The sequence below is a fragment of the Scatophagus argus genome, chromosome 1 (assembly GCF_020382885.2).
Source record: "Scatophagus argus isolate fScaArg1 chromosome 1, fScaArg1.pri, whole genome shotgun sequence".
Classification (NCBI taxonomy): Eukaryota; Metazoa; Chordata; class Actinopteri; family Scatophagidae; genus Scatophagus; species Scatophagus argus.
In genome coordinates this window covers 11,901,271-11,923,142 of record NC_058493.1, presented here as the reverse complement: position 1 = coordinate 11,923,142, position 21,872 = coordinate 11,901,271, and the positions used below count along the sequence as shown (strand labels likewise).

Genomic DNA, 21,872 nt, shown 5'->3' with positions numbered 1-21,872 from the left:
GAGGGTTGCAATATTTTCATGTTGGAGCAAAAGCCTGAACATTGAGGGCTTGGAGTTTTACACAGAACAGAAACCCAAACAAGTAAAACTGACCACCCCGTTGTTTCTATAAATGTCATATAATAGGAGAGTGTTTGACCCAGCTGTTTGAGGTCACAGGGTGAAAGGTTAGGGGTGATGTCACCGTGCAGAGCAGTGCAGTAGCTTCTGAAGTTAGAGAAAAAGGGCCTTTATTACCCATAAAAATAACCACAGTTTCCTAGAGGAAGCAATAGGAATTTTAATAAAAAATTAAATATATGTGAAGGGCAGAAAAGTGGCTGAGTGGTTAGCAGTTCAAGAAGGTACTGGCTCTGAAACCCAGAACAGCCAAAGAGGCTTCTCTATGCGGAGTGCAGGTTTTATTCTGTGTGATTTTCTGTGTTTTCTCTGGCTGCTACAGTTTTGTCACACCACAAAAGACATACCTGAAAGATATTAGTAACACTCCTGCCAGTGCCCTTGACCAAAGCTCTGTTGTAAGACGCTAAATTGGTCCCGGACCGCTGTACTGTGCATTGACCAGTGCTGCTAAAAATATGTCATGGGACAAAATTCTCCTTGTGGATTGATTAAGTGTAACTTAATACTCCAAAAGGTTAAAAAGTAGTTATAGATAATAAAACGGTATTGCGAAAATATATCACCTGGAAACTTCTACTTGTTGTCTACCTATCCTGCAAAATATTGACAAGACTATGAGCTCTGGACTGCAGTCTCAGAGTCTCTTATGCATTGGCTTTTAAGGCAGAATAAATAAATAGTGTTTGTTCATGTGTACAAACTCAGATAAAGAGAGAGACCCTGCGCACAAATGATAGAGTGAAGGACATCTGTTCACACCAACCAAAGAAATATTCCATGTGTAAATCAAACGAAAGACACAGAGAAAAAGCTAGACGCAAAGTGAGACAGTCATTTCATCATTTCAGAATCCCCTTATGCTGCTTCCTTTGAATCAGTTTTGATTGTTTTATTTTTTTTCTCTCCCCTCGTGTTGTCTTTATCACGGCCTGGTAGCTAACAGAGGATAATGTATTAGGGCCGTAATAGAAACCAGTGTTTACATGCCGCACCTCGGATTTGTATTAGATTCAACAGCATTGATTTCACTAGTCAACAAAGGTCAGCAAGAACTCAGGAGGCGGCAATTACTTTATTTAAAATTATCTATTGACTGGCAGATCAATGCTAATTCTCATTTTGCTCTTTGTTGTTTTTCCCCATCCTCCACTTCTCCTCTCCTCTCCTCTTCCCTCTTCTCATAGTGTGATTATTCTTTTACCTGCCGTTGTTTTAATCTCCTAATTAGTCTGAAGGACATCCGCCCCCTTGCTTTAAAATGGTCCACTGGTGTGTGTGGGCGTGTGTGTGCTAGCTAATCTGCAGCCTCCACAATCAATGTAGACTGATACAGTTAAAGGTATAGCGCTGTGACAGCTGATTGTCTCTCTGTCACTGCAGGAGAGAAAACTGCATGCATGGTCATCCATGGTTTAAAACTGTTCTTCCATATATGTTAATACTGTCATCTGTATATTTTCTGTTTTTGATATGTCCTCTGCAACTCTAAGTAAAGAGAAGAATCGTTGGCTGTATTTAGTCAGGAGACATCATAATATCTTTGTCTCTGTGATTTTGTATTATGCTGGTAATGTTTAATATTTGAAGAGCAAAAACAAATCTAAAATAAATTAAGGCCTGAAAAAACGGCAACACCACCATGACAAGCCATAATACCGTCCTTTTTTCTCATGTTGTTAGAAAACTTCTGAAGAAAATCTCTGTCATGCACTCACAGATCCAGCGGAGATGGAGAGGATTCTTTGTGAGGAAGTACATTTTTAATTTCCACGCCCGCAAGAGCTATCTGGAAGGACTTTCAAGGAAAAATGAACTTGTCAGGTAAAAAAAAAGAAACAAACCAAATGGTGCTGTGCGTGAGGCCCAAGTGACCACACAGTTACTCCTCCTTTACTTCATTTTTTTGTATAGGTAGTTCTGTTGTTTTTAACTATATTTTTTCATTTATATAGTACAATTGTCAGTACTTTTTATATATTGCATATTGCATATATATTGCAAGTAAAGTGCAGCACAATCCCACTGCTGCTTCAGCAACTAGAAGTAAACAAGGTTTAAATTTTAGTCAAGGCATACGATTTTGAAAAGGAAGGGAAATTGTGGAAAGTGCTTCACTGCATGTGTCTTTTTCCATCTCTCTCCTCCATCTCTCTCACTCTCTGTCTTGCTCTGTTTTTGTACCATTTTTGTACCTTTATGTGTTTGAGTAAAGCAAACACATCTCAGTGCTGCATTTCATACCATGGTCTTCATGGAGCACTACAGGACCATGAAGACAGTCGGGTGGTACACATCAGTCAAGATGAATTTTAAGGTTTTTAATTTTAAAGCAGTTGGTGTCCTGTGTACCCATAAACTTAAAGGGTGTGTGTGTGTGTGTGTGGGGGGGGGGCGGGGGTTGCATTCTTGTTACCTCATAGGAAGAGAACAGGGACAGGGGAAGAGAGAGAGTGAAAGAGACAGGGTGACAAAGAGCGAGAGAGAGGGAGAAGTCATCAAAAGCGCTTGAGGCTAAAAGAGAGAGAGAGAGAGAGAAGTGAATGATGTGAAGAAATTAAAAATTAGCCTCTGATTTGAACCGCAGCTTGTGCATTAATAAACCATCCTGTGCTCCAGGCCTTACTGCTAGAGATATGCCATCTTTTATTTTTGACAAAAAAAAACATCACTTTTAGCTAATAGTCACATTTTTAATGTTGCTAATATATTTTACCAGAAAATATCTTTAGGCTTCTTCTAAAATTAAATGTAAATTTGTTAAAGTGCTCCTTGGATCACTGACTCCCTCCCCTCGCTTACCCACCAGCCTTCCACCTTTACTTCACACTCCTTGCCCCTTTTTAGAGGTATGGAGAACTAGGCTGTTAAAGTCCATTAAGGAAATGTTTCTTCTTTGTAACTCACAAAGATACACACACAACTTTGTCAAGGGTTCTGACACTGACAGTGATGAAAGATATCTTCTAATAATTTATCATCTGCACTATGTTATGTCTAATACAGTAAATAGTCTTACTTACCCTATATATATATAGCATATTTTTCAAACTTGACTGCAAAGTACTTTCACAGTGAAAATGTATTTGTATTGTGTACTTAGACCAAACGCTGCACAGTTAGTAATAACTGTATGAAAAATAGTAAACTAAGCAACTAATGTTTGTCTCAAGCTCAGACTGGATAACACCAATTTGTATATTGTATTTCATAACTGTGAAATTTGTATTTTGCAATTTTTTGATCCTTTCACATTACATAGTATTTTCAAAACAATTAAATACAAAGAGCAGAGCTGTGAATTCTAAAAATATATTTACGGAGCATTAGATGTGATATTGTTTTGCTGGTTTGGTCTCACTATTTTCATTATCGACTGTGTGACATCCGCAGTCTTGTCATACACACACACACACACACACACACACACACACACACACAGCCCCTCCTCCACAGTGGCTTGGGGTGTTGAGGTCACTTTCTCTCCAGTTAATCACATGTTTATTTAGTGCTGCTGGGGTCACGATCAATTAACGCCTTGCCGGCATTTATTTAAAATATCCTTTCTGTGTTAGCTGCTGAGCCCTCAGATCGCACGTTGCCTGATCACTCACCCTACAAAGGTCCACTTTTTAATCCACTTGCTCCTTCCCTCTTGTAAGTCTGTCTGTCTGTCCAACTTGCTGAATAAATTATTCAAAGTTGCCCTAATGGTCCCCATTTAGTGCGGGCTGATCGGCTGCGCATGGTAATGATATAGGACTAATACATAGACTGCCAGCCCTCTCTTTTCTCTCTCTTCGACTCTCTGTTTCAGTCTCTCTTTCTCACTCATGTGACAGATCTCCCCGACACAAAACCATCTGTGTCATTTCATTAGGTACAGCATCCAGCTAATACATGCTACTTACACTGCCCTCTTCTATCCCCTGCCCTCAGTGTACTTCCCTCCCTCAATCTCCTCTTCTTTCTCCTCCTCTTTCTCAATTTATTTTGCTCTATATCTTTCTTTCCCTCTCTTTTTGTGACCAGTTCACTGTGCTTCAGTGTCCATCCTCATTCATCCTTTCTCTCCTCCTGCATAGCCTAATGAAGTCAGGACCCCAGCGCAGTCCCCACTCTACCACAGTTTTCCATGATACCCCAACAATTTATCACTTTGTCAGGGAGACACTTAAAGTTCCTGGGCTTTAATAAGGGCATGCAGTGGGACGATGGGGGCAATTAGGAAAGCAGAGCCAGCCCGCTTTGCATATTTACTAAATGTGCTGGTGTCATCGCTGCCGCCGCCGCCACCAACCACGGCCTGTTGACTGCATGAATTATTCCTCTATCTGCGGTAAACAGCTGGGCAATTATTACTGCCATAATCAGATAAATAATTCTTGCTGTGATGTTGCAACAACATGGCATAATCTTTTAACTTATCCTAAAGCGAATAAGGGAGAATATATGGACTTGGTGTTGCTAGGATGAACAGCACTTCTGATACTATGCTGTCTCTCTTCCTCTTTCTACTTTTTTCCTGTCTCTCTTTGCTCCTGCCTTCTTTATTCCTCTCTCTCTCTCGTGTCCCTCTCAAGGACATTCTTGAAAGGAGAGCTGGTATGGTGGAGAGTGCGGGCCTGCCTGAACGCCTGCCATCACTCTCCGTTTCTACGCGTCAGTCTTTCTTTTACTGCTCTTCCTTTCTGATCCAGTTTGGGTGGAGACAAGTTCAATCCTTCGGTCTGATTGGATTTGTATGTTCTTTGTGTGTGTATGCGTGCATGTGTAAGTAGAGTCTGGATGCCTTTCCTGCTTCTTTAGGAAGTCAGTTTTAACAGTAAAAAAAATGGAAATAAAAATGCATGAAGTTGTAAACATTTTACTGATTTTTAATATTTGGAATATAGGTTAGTGATAATTTCAACATTAGAATCCTTGTTCACACCTGTGGATTAGTTTTACGACTTCAGTGAATTCATCAATCGATCAGTCAGTCACTTAAATGGAAACGCTGTGTTATGAGGTTGTTCAAGGTTCAATACATTGAGCTGGTCACTGTCTAAATTGTCTGTCCTACTACTCCCTCCATGCCACCTATTGAATCATTTAATTGGAGCAATTAAAACAGCCAATCAGGTCAAGCCTCCATTAAATATTTAAAACCTGGCCAATTAGCTGCTCTGGTGTGGGCCTGGATGACCGCAGGTGTGGCCCGCCATCCCACAATGCTTCACTCTCTGATATCCCATCAACCCTTGATGCCCCTTTGTGAACCATGAGTAAATAATTGAGGAAGAAGTGAGAAATTTAGCTGTACTATATTATCCATTTAAATAAGTTAACAGTCCAGGGCGAAAATGTCAGCATTTCAATTATTTGAAATAGTTCAAATATTCTTGATTAGTTTGTCCAACAGGTCAGCGGCCTCAAAAGTTATCTCTAGTCAGTGCTCTTGTAATGCATTATGGCATGCTAAGCACATTAGGAGCATCCAATATTCGCTATAATGGAGTACATACTGTAATAAAATTATGCTATCATGTGCAAAAACAAAATCTAACTGTGACAATTTTATAGCACAATGAAACTGTACGAGCAACATATGAATGTATACGGTAATACATTGACATGATAATGCATTTAGAGCACATTTGTCGTAATGCTCTCCTCTTAGTATTGAATAACTGAAGTAGAATGCACCACCGTGCCGCCCATAAGTAAAATCATGAACGAAAAAGTTGCAGCCTAAACTGTAACTCACTATACTCCAAATAAATAATACATAAAAGCTTGGTTTTTAATCCCCATTGTCCCTGTTTTCATATATAGAAATCACACTATATGAACCAAGATGATTGTACCAGGGCGACATGGTGGTGCAGTGGTTAGCACTGTCGCCTCACAGCAAGAGGGTTTGAATCCTGGTCTGGGCCCTTCTGTGCAAAGTTCTCCCTGCGCCTGGGTGGGTTTTCTCCGGGTACTCAGGCTTCCTCCCACAATCCCAAAAAAATGCACTTTAGGTCAACTGGGTACTCTACGTTGTCCCTAGGTGTGAGAGTGTGTGTGTGTGGTTGTCTGTCTTTGACCCCAAAGACCCTGGTAAGCTGACTGTGGGCGAGAGGCGGGATACACCCTGGACTGGTGTACCCCACCACTCCCCCATAGTCAGCTGGGATAAGCTCCAGCCCCTGTGACCCTAATAGATATGTGGTATGGAAAATGGATGGATGGATGGATGGATGATTGTGCCATGGCACTGGCATAGGTTAATAAACCTGCTTGTTTTATTACACTGTTATTTCTTTCTCTTTCTTTCTTTCTTTCACCCAGTCAAACACACACATACGCACACACATACGCGCACACACACACACACACGTGCCGAACAGGGCTAATGAGGGTTGTATGTTGTGGCGGCTGGTTGGGTCGACACAGATCGAGGTGCCTTCAGCCGTTACAAATCTGTTTGGCTTTTGTCCACTACACAGCAATTAATAATGCTGGGGCTGGGGGCAGGGAAGCAAAGGTCACCCATTCAGTCTGACACACACACACACACACACACAAACACAAATGTGGGCACACATAGAAGCAAAACTGTGTGCATGCATTCACATTGCAGACACACACAGAGTGATGCAGTCACATTTAAACACTTGCAACACAGATGCACACAGACGTATGAGGAAAGGTCCTGACCCCCCAAAACATTGCCAGTTAGTTTTTAAGGTAGTAATAATGCATGAACGAACAAAAATACACAAATATACTGTAGACACACACATGCACCAATTGGTTTGTGAACCAGACTGTCCCACAATAAGCTAAAACTTTATATTTTACATTAATAAGTAATTTCCCTGTTAGCCAGTTGGACAAATAGGGGCCAAGCAACCTCTACATTCACACACACACAAGCACATATAGACATACAACCACACATCCATTCAAACAGCCTTAAATTATTGTGCTTAATGCTTATAGGAACACACACACACACACACACACACACACAGTGCTCTGCATATTTCATTTATTTTGTAATTTAATCTGGTGCTGAGGAAGGAATGAGAATGCAAAGGCAACAGAGACGGTGTTGTGATTTCTTTTTAAATGTCAGTAGCTGCAGAATGTGTTAACCTCACATTACAGACACACTGAATATTCTGATTCCTCTGTGGAGGCTTGTAATTGAAAACAGAGGCTGTATGGAGAAAGAAGCAGTAGAGAAGAAGTAGAGAAAAAAGAAGGGATAGAAAAAGAAAGGAAACAAAGGGTGTGTGTGTGCGTGTATTTTCACATTACCATGGCATGTGTGTTGTAGTAATAGTTTCCAATTCCCTTTTTAAGTTATTACCCCCTTGTAACAATAAGGCTGTGTGATTGCGGAATGAAATTGCTGTGTATGGGCTTTTAATGCATCCCATTTAGCCAGCTTCGCTTAACAGATGTCACAGACAGACCTGTCCTGGCTGCAGTGATGAAATATATCCATCATCCTCCCACTTAAAGCCTCTTGTGCTCTCACTTTTCTTTTTTCTGTCTGAGCACTCTCATTCTCTTGTTTTTCTCCCACAGCTTCTTTGTCTTTCCATGTCTGTTCCAGTCTCTCTCTTATGATTAGCCAGTTTGTCATCCATCTGAAGGACACTTTAGGAAACAGTCATCTTTTATGACTTTTAAGACTGTGTTCTAAATACACAACACATGCACAAATGTACTTATATGAAGTTTACATTCTGCACAATTTTTTCATTTTTAGAGTGTTAATCACACAGGTTCATTCTAGAAAAGGTATCACTAAAACATTACTTTCATATGATTGTTATAACAAGTGATGTAAAGTTAAATTAAGTAATAACGTATGTAGGCACAATATCTAGTCAGTCATTGCCACTCAGCAAGCTTGATCAATTAGTACAAACCAGAATGAAGACATGAAATTACATCTTAGATGCGTAAAATTATGAATAAACTAAGTTATTAATCCTATTTTAATTTTTTTTGCATGATGTATATTTATTACATCTATATTTGACTGTGATCCCGGTCTAATACGCATTATATAAATTCACCAAATGGAAGTTTGGAATTCCAATTGTGAAGACATTTGTGTATGGTGTGTGTGTGTGTAGGAAGGAGCTGGATGAATTTGAGGAACTCCAGAAGAAAGAGAGAGACTGTCTACAGATGGTGAAAGAGCAGACAGCCAGAGTCTACCAAGCTCATCGATTACACCATCTCCTCAGTACAAAGCAGGTAGGTCTACAGGAATATAAGCACACACACAATCTCAAACTTTTTGCCAGAAATGACCATGATTAGATCAGGTTTTGATCAACAGCTGCATAAAAATATTCTCAGTATATCATGTTGAGCATGTAAAACTGAAGCTTTAATAGAAATCAGCACCATTTGCAGCATGTGTTGAAGTGAGTTTCATAATGAACAACAGTAGCATCAACATGATTATGTTTTTAGCTTGCAGTGTAGCAGCAACTACTGCTCAGTGAAAATGAGTGAAAACTGTAGTGATAGCAGCAGGATAAATGTGGTCTTTTATGTGAAGGAGGAAGAGGGAGATCAGCTGATGATCCTTTAAACTCATCGTGATTCTGCCTGAACTATATTGACATAATTATGTAGATGTATTTAAGTACATATGGAACAAGTACAAAATCTATATTTGTGTAATTATATTCCTTGCTTTCACTTTAAAGTAGTAATTGCAAGTGACCTGCCAGTAAATATGCAGGGAATGTTTCAGTCTTAAGTTAAGTTACAGGGAGTTACAGAAAGAAGTTACAGGCTACAGAGAGAAAAACGAAGATTCTTCTTTCTTCCCTTCTTTTGCTAACACAGGTGGGATGTCTCGATGAGTGTATGTGTTCTCATGGCTTTTCTGATGTGCTGAGTGGAGTGTTTTAGTGTTTCCCCTGACACAGGTGTGTGTGTGTGTGTGTGTGTGTGTGTGTGGCATCTACGCATCTCTGTGATTCCCCACTGGGATCATAATGAAGACAAAGCACACTGGTCACTGTTGATTCAGCACCACTACTACCACTACTACACTACTCTCTCTCTCTCTCTCTCTCTCCTTCATGCCTCTGCGACCAGCATTGTCATCATTACCTGCTTAATGCAGGTATCCTGTGTTCACCTAAGATGCTCACATAAACACAAAATTCAAACATTTTATTATGAAGGTGCAGGAGTGCAGTAGAGTTTGAATTCAGTCAGATTATGTTGTAAATGTTTTAGATTAGCCATACACTTATATGTTAATTTTTTTTTTTATCATTTTATGTATAACCATATAGTGTATCTTATGCACATGCAAGAAGGAAAGAAAGCAAGAAGAAAATGTGTTCTTACCTACATTCTTGCATCTCTCTCTCTCTGTCTCTCTCTCTCTCTCTCTGCATATGGCTGGAGACTCTTTCACTTCGTAGCTCTGACCTTGTCAGCAGTGAATAGATGGCTCTCCCACACAGTTCATCCTTCCTCACTTCTCGGACCCTAGCCCACATGTGCACATACGCAGACATACACACTCACACACACAGCTTACCAAAAGGCCCCAAATCCCTATGACAGAGACAGAGATGGTGTGTACCTGAGGTCAACATCATTGCTCTTCCCGTAGCTAGGTTGGTACTTTGGGCTTCTGTGTGTGTGTGTGTGTGTGTGTGTGTGTGTGTGTGTGTGTCTGTCTTTAAGAGTGGTGAGGATTCGTTAGGAGTCGTGAGGATTAAATTTGTGTGTGTCTGCATGTGTGTGTGTGTTTGTATGTCCCTAGACTTCTGTCCCTTCCTGTTTGAGTAATGTGTGTACAATCAACTGTAATGCATTTTGTGGACTGATACTAAAGACTACAGAAATGTCATGAAACAGACAGAAACTAATAACAATTTTTGGTGGTTTGAGGATTTTGGTTTAGTATTTTTTAGATAAGTGTTGCTTATTTGATGAGTTGATGAGTGGTCTATTGTATAAACGATTTTGATGGTATATTTTGTTTTTTTGTTTTCTTGTTCAGTCAGCACACTTTGATATACTAAGTTATAGTTAAGTACATATGGTCTTGTATAAAAACTATTGCTTGTTTGGCATATTATTGTGATATTTTTAAAAGACAGGGACCTTTTATTAGGAGCTCTTAAAGGAGTGAGGGAGTGTGTTATTGCAAAAGAGCAAGTGCAGTACAGCGGTAGTAGTACAGTAATACATTCATAGGAGGAATACAGTATCAGCATGTGGCGTTCATGGTACAGTAACGGTTCTCCAGAGACACAGAGTGGCGAGGTAATATACCTCACCCAAAATATTCTTTCAAGCATGTAAAATTCCCGATTGAATATATGCTCTGTACAAGTCTATGGAGAAATAAATAAATAAACAGCAAGGGGTAAATAAAAGGACCATCTACTTTCTGCAAGTAGCTGTGGAAAGCATTACTCGAAGGAAACACCCATTAATCTAGACCTGTTGTGACAAAATACGCTAAAATTGTATTGCCCCGCTAACTAGAGTGAAAATTGCTCTAGTTTCAAGGGTCTCTAGTGTCAGCTTTGTGCTGGCACAAAAAATTGTACCAAGATAAGGACCATCATTTAAAAATGTGCTGGTATCCAGTTGTGTCTCTAACCCACAGTCATAGCAATCAGTATCAGTGAGGTTGAATTAATTTCTCTCTACTCATACTGAAACATTTGACATTTACATCAAAAGTACTCATTCTCTAATAATGAAACATTTACTAATTAACCAGTCTTTTAATATGTTATTTTATAAAAGAGTGAGGTTTGGGTCGATATGGTTGGAGCAGTTTCCCACTTATGCCCTTTCTCTCTCCTCTCTCTCCGTTGTCCCAGTCTTTTAGAGTGGCCTAAATAGCAAGCAGTGTTATTAGCATATAGAGTAGATACAGAGTCCTCCAACTCAAAGCTTTGGTCTGGTAATTAACACACAGGCAAAAGGATCACTTTGATTTGAATAATTATTACCGAGGCGGTCTGTGGCAAATCTCTACCCCACTTCAGAATAGGGGAGGCAAAGTTTTGAATGTGTGTATTTGTATATGTGTTGATAAAGGGAAAAACAACAATCAAGTCTTTTATAATGTGCATTTGATGCAAATACTACTACATTTTCCCCATAGTCTTATGTGTTATGTTATCTGTGTGACCTGAACCTACCCAGCTCCAGTCAAATATTTAACCTGCGGCAAAAGCTTTTGGTTGTCCAACAGCCAGACATGCATTTGAAGCAATGAAAAACTATCAGTATAGATTAGTATGACTAATATTAAAGGCAGAAAATCACAAAGTTTGGTATAAAAATCTGAGAAAGTTTTTAGCAACATTGATGTGACTGACTCACACTTGGTCGTTTTTAAACTGTTTCAGGAGGAGACTGTTTATTAGACAGACACCCTGATAAAGAAAATTCATCTTTGAAGTAAAACAACCAGGAGGGTAATCCTGATAATAATCTAAATCCTTAGTTTGAACCCTGTTTTTGGATAATACCTTCAGTTATACTGTAGTATACTGTTAATAAAAAATGGGCACTGAGTTAGAGTCTTATCATCATAACCACTCAAAAATACATATACACATCTAATATCACATTGCTTATACCGATACTGTCTCACATTGCTTATACTGATACTGTCTCTTTTAATCTCTCACCTTTTCTCTAATATAGGATTAACCTCTCTCTCTCTCTCTCTCTCTCTCTCTCTCTCTCTCTCACTCTCTGTTTTCCTTCAGTGCCCAGGAGTCTTCAACTCTCCATTCAGGCCAGCTCCCCATGAGATGGAACAACTGCTAAGGCAGGTCAAATACCAGCCCCCAACCAGGCTGGCCCCCAGGGGCAGGGAATGTCTCTTGGGCAAGCCTGGCCCAGCAGCCCCCAATTTCCCTGGGACTCTGGGATCCCCACGGGTCAAAACCAGTGGAACCCTCTGCTCCTCCAGGCCCATACTGCCCCCTATTGCCAGCAAAACACAGCAGGTGAGATGGTAAAATCTGGGACCACGACAGGCCTAAACAGGTGGAGACAGAGAAACAGAGCACAACAGTATAAAGGGGAATATACAAGAGACAAAATATATTAAAGGGTAAAGAATGAGAAAAAGAAGCAATAGAGCATGCACAAAAGGTGAAATAGAGTTTGAGTTTGAGTTTTATGTGTCACACTAATTATTAGAGCCCCCCAACATCCCTTTCTTCTCCCTTTGGAGATGGTTCTTGATGAAAGCAGATCCTTTAAAACTCCTTTTAAAGAAGAATGACATCATTAAAACATAGCAGACAGCTCTCTTGGGGGCTACTGCAGAGAGCCACTTAGTGTCTGTCTCATAGTGAGCACTATGTGTGTGGCTGTGTGTTACTCTTACACTGTTTCTGTATCTGTTGCTAATCATTTGTGTTCCCTCATTACTTCATTGTGGCCTGTCCAACTCTTATGACCTGTGCTGTGACAGACACAAAAGAATTTATTTGTGAATTTACTTTGAATGTTCCTGAAACAACAAAAATTTGAGGAGTAAATAAGCCTTTTTTACAGAAGATATTTTGACTTGTCACAGTGGGAAAAGCACAGGTGTAAATAATGACATTAACAATGGCTGAATTCCAGTTAGCAGCTTCAATTTCAGGGTTGCAGGTGCTGTGCGTCCTGGCTCACTGCTGTCACACAGTCTGAAATAGCTGAGCTATCACTGATATTATTTGTAACAGCTGTGTTTTTCTAACAGTGACTAGTCAAAATGTCTGTTGTAAAAAACAGGCTGTGAACTATGGGTGAATGCAGTCATTGAACTTTTCAGTTACTGTTGATCGAAAGTCTCTCATAGTCCAGCTGTTCATTTGGGACTGGGACTGTGTGTGAGTGTGTGAATGTGTATGTTGCTGATTTGATGAGGAGCCATTTCACCATTTGTGTTATTTACGCTCTGTGGCTCTTTATGGCAAAGTGCTTTCCCTATTATTAGTTTCTAGTAATGTATAACATGATTGAGCAGAAATGAGGCATGGATCGGTATCATTTTATTTGCTGCACTCCACACACACACACACACACACGCACACACCTGCAGCTGACTGTAGTTAGGGTGAGGTCATTATTGATATCAGGAAAGTCTCCTTTGGTGCTGACAAGAATACATTATTTGTATATATTTGTACATGCCTGTCTCACTCTGTTTCTGCCTCCGTGTGTTTCTCTGTTTGGATTGTGTGTTTGTGTGATTAGCACAGGAAGTCCCCCTTTCTTTCTTTTTTACTCACCCCTACACCCCACACCCCTCCCTCCTTCCCTCGTGTGATAACTATCTTGTGGTGATGGATAAGGTTGAGGTGCTGGCTGTGGAAGTGGTCAGGCCAGGCCACCGATCCCGTGGTGATAGGAGCAAGGACAGGGACCCCAACCCTCCCTCTATCTCTCCCCTCTCATCTTCCCTCCTTTTTAACACCAAACAACAACTGAAGGTCACCTCAAACAAAGCAACAACATTTAAGTTAATCTGCACAGCCCAAAGTTTACACACTTCTTCCTATACAGTTACACACATGAATATATTGATGCATGTAGTTGCACTTTATTCTTCTTTGCCAAATGCCTAAAAGTTTGAATATTTGTTTAGTATCTGGAACTGACACAATATTTTCTACAGATTTTGCACATTTGAAAATATAACTTCATGTATTAATGAACTAATAGCCTTGAGATCATCACTATAAAGAGAATAGTGAAATTTGAAAAATACACTTCTGTAACACCAACAAATGCAGAAATTAAAAAAACAATTACAGCTTGTGTATTTAGAAATGACAAAAACTGACTTGTAAAATAGATAGCGACATTTTAGATTGGTTTTCAGTGAGATAAATTCTGCATTTACTTGTTAAGACGATAACCCTTCTATTGAATATTTTCAAATGTATCCAGTGCCTTTGGTACATGATGGGCACGATGAAGTCTCCAGGAGATGTAAGGGATGAAGTGAGGTCAGACAGGAAACTGCACAAAAATGTGTTGCTAAAAGCGACTTTTCTTTGTCTTTGCAACTTTGATATGTCAGTAGGCATAAGAAACCCATCACTCCAGGGTAGGAGCCACAATGTCAAGAAGAAGTATAAGGCATAAAATTGACAGACAGCTGTTTAAAGTTTAACTGACTTGTTTATGAAATTTGGTCCTGAAAAACAATTGGAAGACTAAAGCTGCAGGGAAAATAGGACACATATTTTATGCAACTGCAGTTTTAGTATTTTAAGAAGAAATAGAAGATAATGATGGCATTCCTTTATCTTTTTCTTTTTTATATAAATAAATCCCCAGACCAAAAAAAGCAATGAATTTAACCTGTTGTCTGCGTGGTCCGATATAACTTTTACCTCTGTTTTAAAAAACTTCAGTCTTCTTTCAAACTTTTTAAAACACATAAAAAAAAGCAAAAAAAAAAACAAAAAAAAAAATATATTGTTGTCACAGATGACATATCCTTTCGTTGTTGTCATGTGTTCTCTTTTACTTAATGCTTAAGAAATCATTTTCTTTTCCACTTTTCATTTTTTACTTTATTCTTCTCGTGTTCTAGTGATATCAGTTTCACACACTTTCAAACACAAGTTTGATGGCAGTCATAGTGAAATTTCCTTTTCTTTTAATAACTCGTGTTTTTCAAAGGCCTCAGTATTGTGATGATGTTACCTGGGTACTTGAAACAAATCTCATAAATGATAAAAGAAATGAAATGAAATGAGAGCATTAAATGTACGAAAAATGAGAAAACAGGATATTGTCATCAGGAGTCGGGTAAGATAAAGCCTGATTAAACCACAAGTGTATCTGAGGTTTATCAGACAATATGGTAGCTATGCAGTGCGTATGTTTTTCCTTTCTTTTTCCCAACTAGCTCACTCTTTGTCACTTCTTTTACAACTCTCTGTTCCTCCATTTTACACTGGCGTGCTTGGCTTTACTCCTTCCTCATCTTTCTCTCTACTGATATCATTTTCTTATCTCTCCCTCTCTCTTTGCTTCTCACTTGGTCCCTGTGTCACAGGAGGAGAGATGAAGAGGATTGGCCTCTGGTTTTAGCAGTAAGCCATCACTACCTGTGGGAGAGGGATCAGAGAGAGACAGAGGTGGGGGTCTGAAACAGAAAGATAGAGTGATCATTATCTGATACTTGTGTATGTCTGTCTCTGTGTGTGTGTGTGTGTGTGTGTGTGTGTGTGTGTGTTGGTGTGTGGTTGTTCCAGGGTCTGTTCAGAGAGCCGGGAGAAGTGTGGGAGCAGCGCATGCACTGTCCTGACCTGACGTTGCGTCTGCAGACTTTTCACACACATCTGGAGGAGGCCCAGAGTCAGTTACGACAACATGAGTCCATCAGACTCCACAGAAGCACACTGTGAGAACAATACACAGACTCAAAATATATTGAAAAACACAACCACACACAATTAGATTACGCAAGTATTCTCATATACAACCACACATATACAACCTTTTATGTACACAGAAGTGTTACGGAAAAGGTTTTCCTTTATTACGTCATTTGTTCTTAATTATCTTATATACACCAAGGCATACATACTTAAGAACACATTCAAGTGAACACATGAATACTGTATGCACTCAGCACAGTCACAAGCAAAGTCACACACCATTAAGTAGCAAATGGACACATCCTTATGAAAACTAATGAGTGTGTGCCAGGAGATTATTTGAAGACTGCTTGAGTCTGGGTTTATTATAACCAGTCTTTCCCTTCTTTATTTTAAGGATTGTATTAGTTTTAATTAGGAAAAAACACTTGACTATAACCTCATTACTACTCCCAGGCTAATCCACTGAGTTGTGTGAGTGGGTGTGAAGTACTGTTATTAACCCTCTGTTTGATCTGTCTCGCACAATAATTTCCCTGGCTACAGTAGAAAAGACCACCCAGTTTTCTTTCCACTCCAACCTTCTTCAGTCTTTTGTCTCACTGCAATCAAATGACCAAACAGACATTTTGTTGAACTTCCATACTTGTGTTTTAACTCTGTGTGTGTGTGTGTGTTTGCGACATTTTCTGCATCACTGTTTGATATTTTAGTTAGGACAACGCTGCGCTCAATTGCATCTTTGCTGGCATATAACTTTTGCTGTTGTTTCTTGCCATTCTCTAACCAGAGGAACAGGAAACATGCTCCACCATCAGAGCCACAACAGCAATTCTTTTACTCAGCCAGCCTGTGCCAAGAGCTTCAGATAGTATATTGCATGCTGACTCCAAGAGGAGGTAAGTTGGAAACTACAAACACAAACATCTTTATTATTATTATCATTATTATACATTTAGTTATGGGGTATGCCGACAAAATTAAGACACACACCCATGCATAGGTGATGAATGCTTCCTTTCCTGGCTGGCTTCCACACTAAGAATCCATCAAGGTGAAAAACACACACTAATATCACATTAAGACACAATCCTTGACTGTTACATAGAATAATGAAGATGTGGTAAACCTGAATATGAGTCATTTATTTCAAACTGCACTTGCATATGGTCAGCAGTGTTCACCAAACACTTAGTGAAGCAAACACATCATGGTAATTTATATAAGACCACCTATACATTTATCTTTCTGCCTAACAGAGCTATTGTGTTTCACTTCATTCAAAGAGATTGCTGCAATTTTTCGGAAATTTATATGTAGGTTTACTCTAATCCTATAACAATTTTGTAATGATTCCTTTTATAGAAACTTGTGTTCACCCTTTCAGATCAAAGTTAATCAATGTCAGACTCATGTTAAACCCTTGTCTGGAGCTTGGATATGAGGCCAAGTCAGATCACATGTCAGCCCATGCGAAGTGAAGGTAGCCATGGACTTATCCTTGAGTTGCCTTGGTTTCTGTTTGAAAGGTGTTATTCTCCTCAAAAAGAAAAGGGGTAAAACAGGGGCAGTGCAGCCCTTTCAACTTGAGTTGCACAAATTTGTCAAAAGTGACAGCAATTTAATAAATCACCGCTCTCCATCACACACATATGCACACCCACCCACACACACACACACACACACACAATTCCCAGTTATGCCCTCCACTGCCCCCTCTCCATGTATACGTAAATGAGGTGCATGCTTTGGTGTGTGTGTGAGTGTGTTTGAGAGAGAATGTGTGTGCGTGGGCCCTGCGGTCTGGTCCAGGCATTAGGTAATTGACTGTGTCTTTGCTCAAGGCCTTTCATGGATCACCGTCCTTTATTAGCTCACTTCCCAGCACACACACACGCACCCACACTTAAGCGCACACATACACACAAAGTTCCCAGCAGCTCTACCTCAACCTCTTACCCTCCACTACCAGCACCCAGACCCAATTGCCTGGAAACGAGGAGCGAAACAAGAGAGAGAGAGAGAGAGAGAGAGATGCAGAGATGGAGGGAGGGCAAGGGAAGAAGGAGAGAGCAGCGACAGGGGAATGAACTAACACGGCCCCAGGAACTGGAGATAAATAAGTGTGGGGAGTGAGTGGGCGGGCAAATGGGGTCCCTTGCAGCTGACAACAGCGGCTGGGGGAGTAGGATCACTTTTGGTCGGTGGATCTGTGCTGTATTTGTCAAATACTCTTGTCGATGGAAAACTTGTCTTTGGTCTCTTTGTGTTTAAGCTTGGGTGGTAAATGAAAGTTTCCTCTTATGCTGCCAAAATTAAAAACTTCAGAAACTTCAGGGGTAATTTAGCTCACCATTCAAATTAGAAACACAAACAGACATTCGCTGAAGCTGAAATACAGGCCGCAAATAAAGGCTTCAGTCATCACTGAATCCAGTGTGAAACAAAACAAACTGCATGGATTGTGGCTCCAAAGTGTGATGTGTATTATGAGGTTATACACTACACAGACCATTACACCAACAGGGACTTTAATGACATTGCATTCTAAATACACAGATAGCTTTGCAGCTAGAACAGCTTTCACTCATCTGGGAAGGATTTCTGCAAGGTTGTGTTTCTGTGGGATTTTTTTGCCTATTCATGGAGTGGATCATTTGTGAGATCAAGCACTGATGTTGGACAAAAAGGCCTGGCTCACCGTCTCCATTCTAGTTCATCCCAAAGGTGTTTGACAGGGTTGATGTCAAGGCTCTATGTGATAGTCAAGTTCTTCCACATCATATTCTCCCAGCCATGTCTTTATGAACTTTGCTTCTTGCACTGGGGCACAGTCATGCTGAAATAGAAAAAGGCCCCAAACTGTTTCCACAAAGTTGGAAGCGTTGCTTTGTCCAAAATGTCTTGATATGCAGAAGCATTAAGATTTCCCTTCATTGGAAGTAAGGAGCCGAGCCCAACCTCAATATTTTTTGTCTACATAGTGTATAAATGTGTGTACCAGTAAAAATATTATTATAAATATTATGTCTTCACATAATCTATCCATGCTTGTGGTGTACACTAGCTTGTTGGTAATGTTTGAGATATAAATATTACTACTTGAAACATTCCCATCCATCGTCACTAGTGGTGATAAAGTGCAATATCATTAGTTATGTTAAGTGATTGTGTTAGTATTTCACTTTTCTACTTACCACTTGCATAAACAGAGTTTAGACTTAACGCAACAATTTCTGTGTGATAACATAGCTGTTGCAAAGGATGCTGTTGAAGAAGAGGAAGGTAAAGATAGTGGCGCCTGCACTCAGCCCAGTCCCATCATTCTGCTGCCACTCAGAGCTCATTAGGCCTCAGATTTTCCCCATTTCATCTCTCTGTCTGACACTCCATCTTTTTGTAACTCTCTCTACCTCTGTTTACTCTCTCTCTCTTCTCTCGCTCTGTGGTAATTAGTGCATTAGTCCTATCGTTGGCATCACCCCCAGCTACAGCAGCAGCCAGCAGAGCTCCTTGTCACAGCTCGGAGGGCCAATGGAGTGGACAGCTCAACCCTGGTACTCATCATCTTCATACCGTGCCCAGCCAGCCTCCCTCTAGCCACATTTTCTAGCGATGTTATCCAGCCATGCTCCTAATTATTTTCAAACCCCAGCCACAGCCCTCTCACCCAGCCTCTGCCACATTACCTATCCCTGCTTGCAATCATCACCCTAAGCCTGCTTCAGTCCTCTATACAGCCTGAAGCCTCATCATTAACATAGCCCAGTTTTTTCCCATTTCCAGACCACAGTTCTCTGGCTTGAACATCACAGCTCTTGGCAGTACAACACACAGCCTCCCCAGTCCAAACCAAGCCCTAGAAATAAGCTGTGACTCCTGGACCTTTATTTACCTTAGCTTTCTATGTCATAATAAGAAAATCTATCAATGCAAATGTAACCTCACCTGTTCGGGCATACACACACACAAACACTTCTACACATCATCGCATAGATGCTTGTGTCCACCTCTCCAGGAACTCAATGGTCCCGGGCTTAGGCCAAGGGGGGCTGTGTAATCGTTGCCCTTTCTCCAGCTACCATTGCCCTTGCCTTGACTTCCCAGGTTCCCCACTTAGGATTAGCTTAGATTATACCTCACACCCTTTTCTGCAGCTCTGCGAGTGAACAGTGCCCAAACCTCCTTGTAGATACTCAAGATACTCAAAGGTTTTTAGCTTCTGTGCCAGCTAAATGCACCAGCAATAACTAATTTCAAATTCAGATGTGGGAAAGCCCTTTCTGTCTATGCTAATTTTGTGATTGTGTTATTAGCCATGTCACCAGCGGTACTGCCTGTAACCATAGAGGATAGCTAATTAGGAGGCTACGTGCTAATCAAGTACTCTACAATGAGTGGTCACGTCTGTGTCTGTGTGCGCTCCAAGCCTTTCCTTCCCATCGCATTAGACTGACACCCGTCACAACTTTCAAAAGCTAGAGTCAGAATCAACACACACTAGTACACACTAAAACACATGTTTGCACATGCTTTCCTGAACACATGTACATAAACGCAATCACATATACACACAAATACTTGCATATACACAGACCAATGCCGATAGCCCAACTACACATACACTTTAAATCTGCCCTGGTGTCAGTCCTCGTCACCGCCTCACAACACAACACACACTCAAACACACACACCACTTCTTTCCCCTACAGAAACACACACCATAGTTTCCTCCCAACTACTCTGAGGAGGCTTCATTATTGTCATTTTTGTATTGTCAGTGCAAAGCCTCAGGCAGCAAGGACGAGGAAAGTGTGTCCACACATGCATCCATGCTTTTAATGGCCTCAGCTGTAATGTATCACCATGATGCACACAACTGATGTAAGATAGACTTTTTAAAATGGGGACAGTGTTCATTAGTGAGTAATACCTAAACTTAAATACGCCACAAGTAGAGAAAACAGAATTAGGTGGAGCAGGGTCAGCAAATGGATGAACTCATGTGTGTCTACTTTTTTTGTGTGTCTGTCTGTGTATGTATCTCTGATATTATCATGTCCATCCATCTCTCCAGCTTTGCTGCATTAGTGTCCATGTTACTGCGGTGAGAAAGAAAGAACACTAATTCTTCATAACCATTTTACGGCGTGTGTAAAATTCTGCAGCCCCTTCATTTGCACAGCCATAAAACATTCCCTCTGCCACACTCCTTCCTCCTCTGGACCTCAGATTTATCAATTAACCCAACACTTCACTTCCATTACGGTGGCATTTTGCACCACAAGGCCTGCATACAGAGTAACGATGAGGGCTGAGTGCACACAACATGATATTAAAGGCACAGTCTCAATTAAATGATTAGCAATCATATTTTGGTGTGACTTAAGAAAATGAATGACATTAGACTTTATTATTTATGTTAAAAGCTGGTGGACTCGACATGACCACATTAATTTGGGTCACTTCAGGGCAATTTTTAAATTTAATTGTATGAATTTGTGTCAAGCCCCTGTTTAAAACCAATAAATAAAATTGTGAATGATTAATGGTGTTTTATCATTAAATCTATCCACAAATTCTGCCTTGAGAAAAATTCAGTAGCAGATTTGGATTTGTTTCTTTATTTGTTTTCTCTATATGTAACCTTCAGCTTGACACCGAATCTGACAGACATAAATCTTTAAAAACTTTTTTATTTTAAGTGATTTTAAAAGCTAAGTGGCAGTGCTATACAAGTAAAATCTCCAATCAGAGAAATTTTAAAATCCTTATATGATGTGTGAGATTAGCGAGATTCAAGTACTACGGTTAAGCAGGAAATTATGTGATTTTGATATACCTTAATAAAGAGTGAGAAAGAAAATATAGAAGGATAGAAATGTAATACATAAATGTATTATATAATATGATATGATGTATTTTTACTATAGTGTGCTGGTGTCAGTTTAATGCATCTTGCCAAGTATGTGAATTCTTAAAAATTCCATGCATTAATAATTTTACGGTTAGCATATATTTATATGGTTTCTAGAGAAAAGGCATTATTTTAGGAAACACAACCATACGCACAGTTTAAATTGGATGAATAACTTAATTTCAACTAATTAACTAGTCATACCTAACTCTAAAAACACTAAAATTACAGATACCAACTGTAATAAAATGCATTATGATCATGGTTATTCTCAATCTCAATCAAAAAAAGTCTGGATTGGAAATTTCTTTCAGGTTTATTTACATACAAGTTTCCTGACCATGTACACGTGGATGTAAGAGAAAGCAGGCAGACAAGCAGGATAAGGATGTCTGTGTTTTTAATGGACTGCCTGTCCCACTGCAGATATGCTCCACTGAACCATA

At 39.9% G+C, this 21,872-nt stretch overlaps 1 protein-coding gene across 1 annotated transcript in view; it reads left to right on the top strand.

The window, feature by feature from the left end:
- The window catches only part of spata17 (spermatogenesis associated 17), a 35,456-nt gene that overhangs the window by 4,734 nt on the left and 8,850 nt on the right, over nucleotides 1-21,872 (top strand). The window contains exons 5-9 of the mRNA XM_046383502.1: nucleotides 1,841-1,944; nucleotides 8,244-8,367; nucleotides 11,883-12,125; nucleotides 15,384-15,532; nucleotides 16,300-16,408. Of these exons, the coding sequence (XP_046239458.1) occupies nucleotides 1,841-1,944; nucleotides 8,244-8,367; nucleotides 11,883-12,125; nucleotides 15,384-15,532; nucleotides 16,300-16,381 (702 nt within the window). The 3' untranslated portion in view covers nucleotides 16,382-16,408. The remainder of the gene's footprint in view (nucleotides 1-1,840; nucleotides 1,945-8,243; nucleotides 8,368-11,882; nucleotides 12,126-15,383; nucleotides 15,533-16,299; nucleotides 16,409-21,872) is intronic.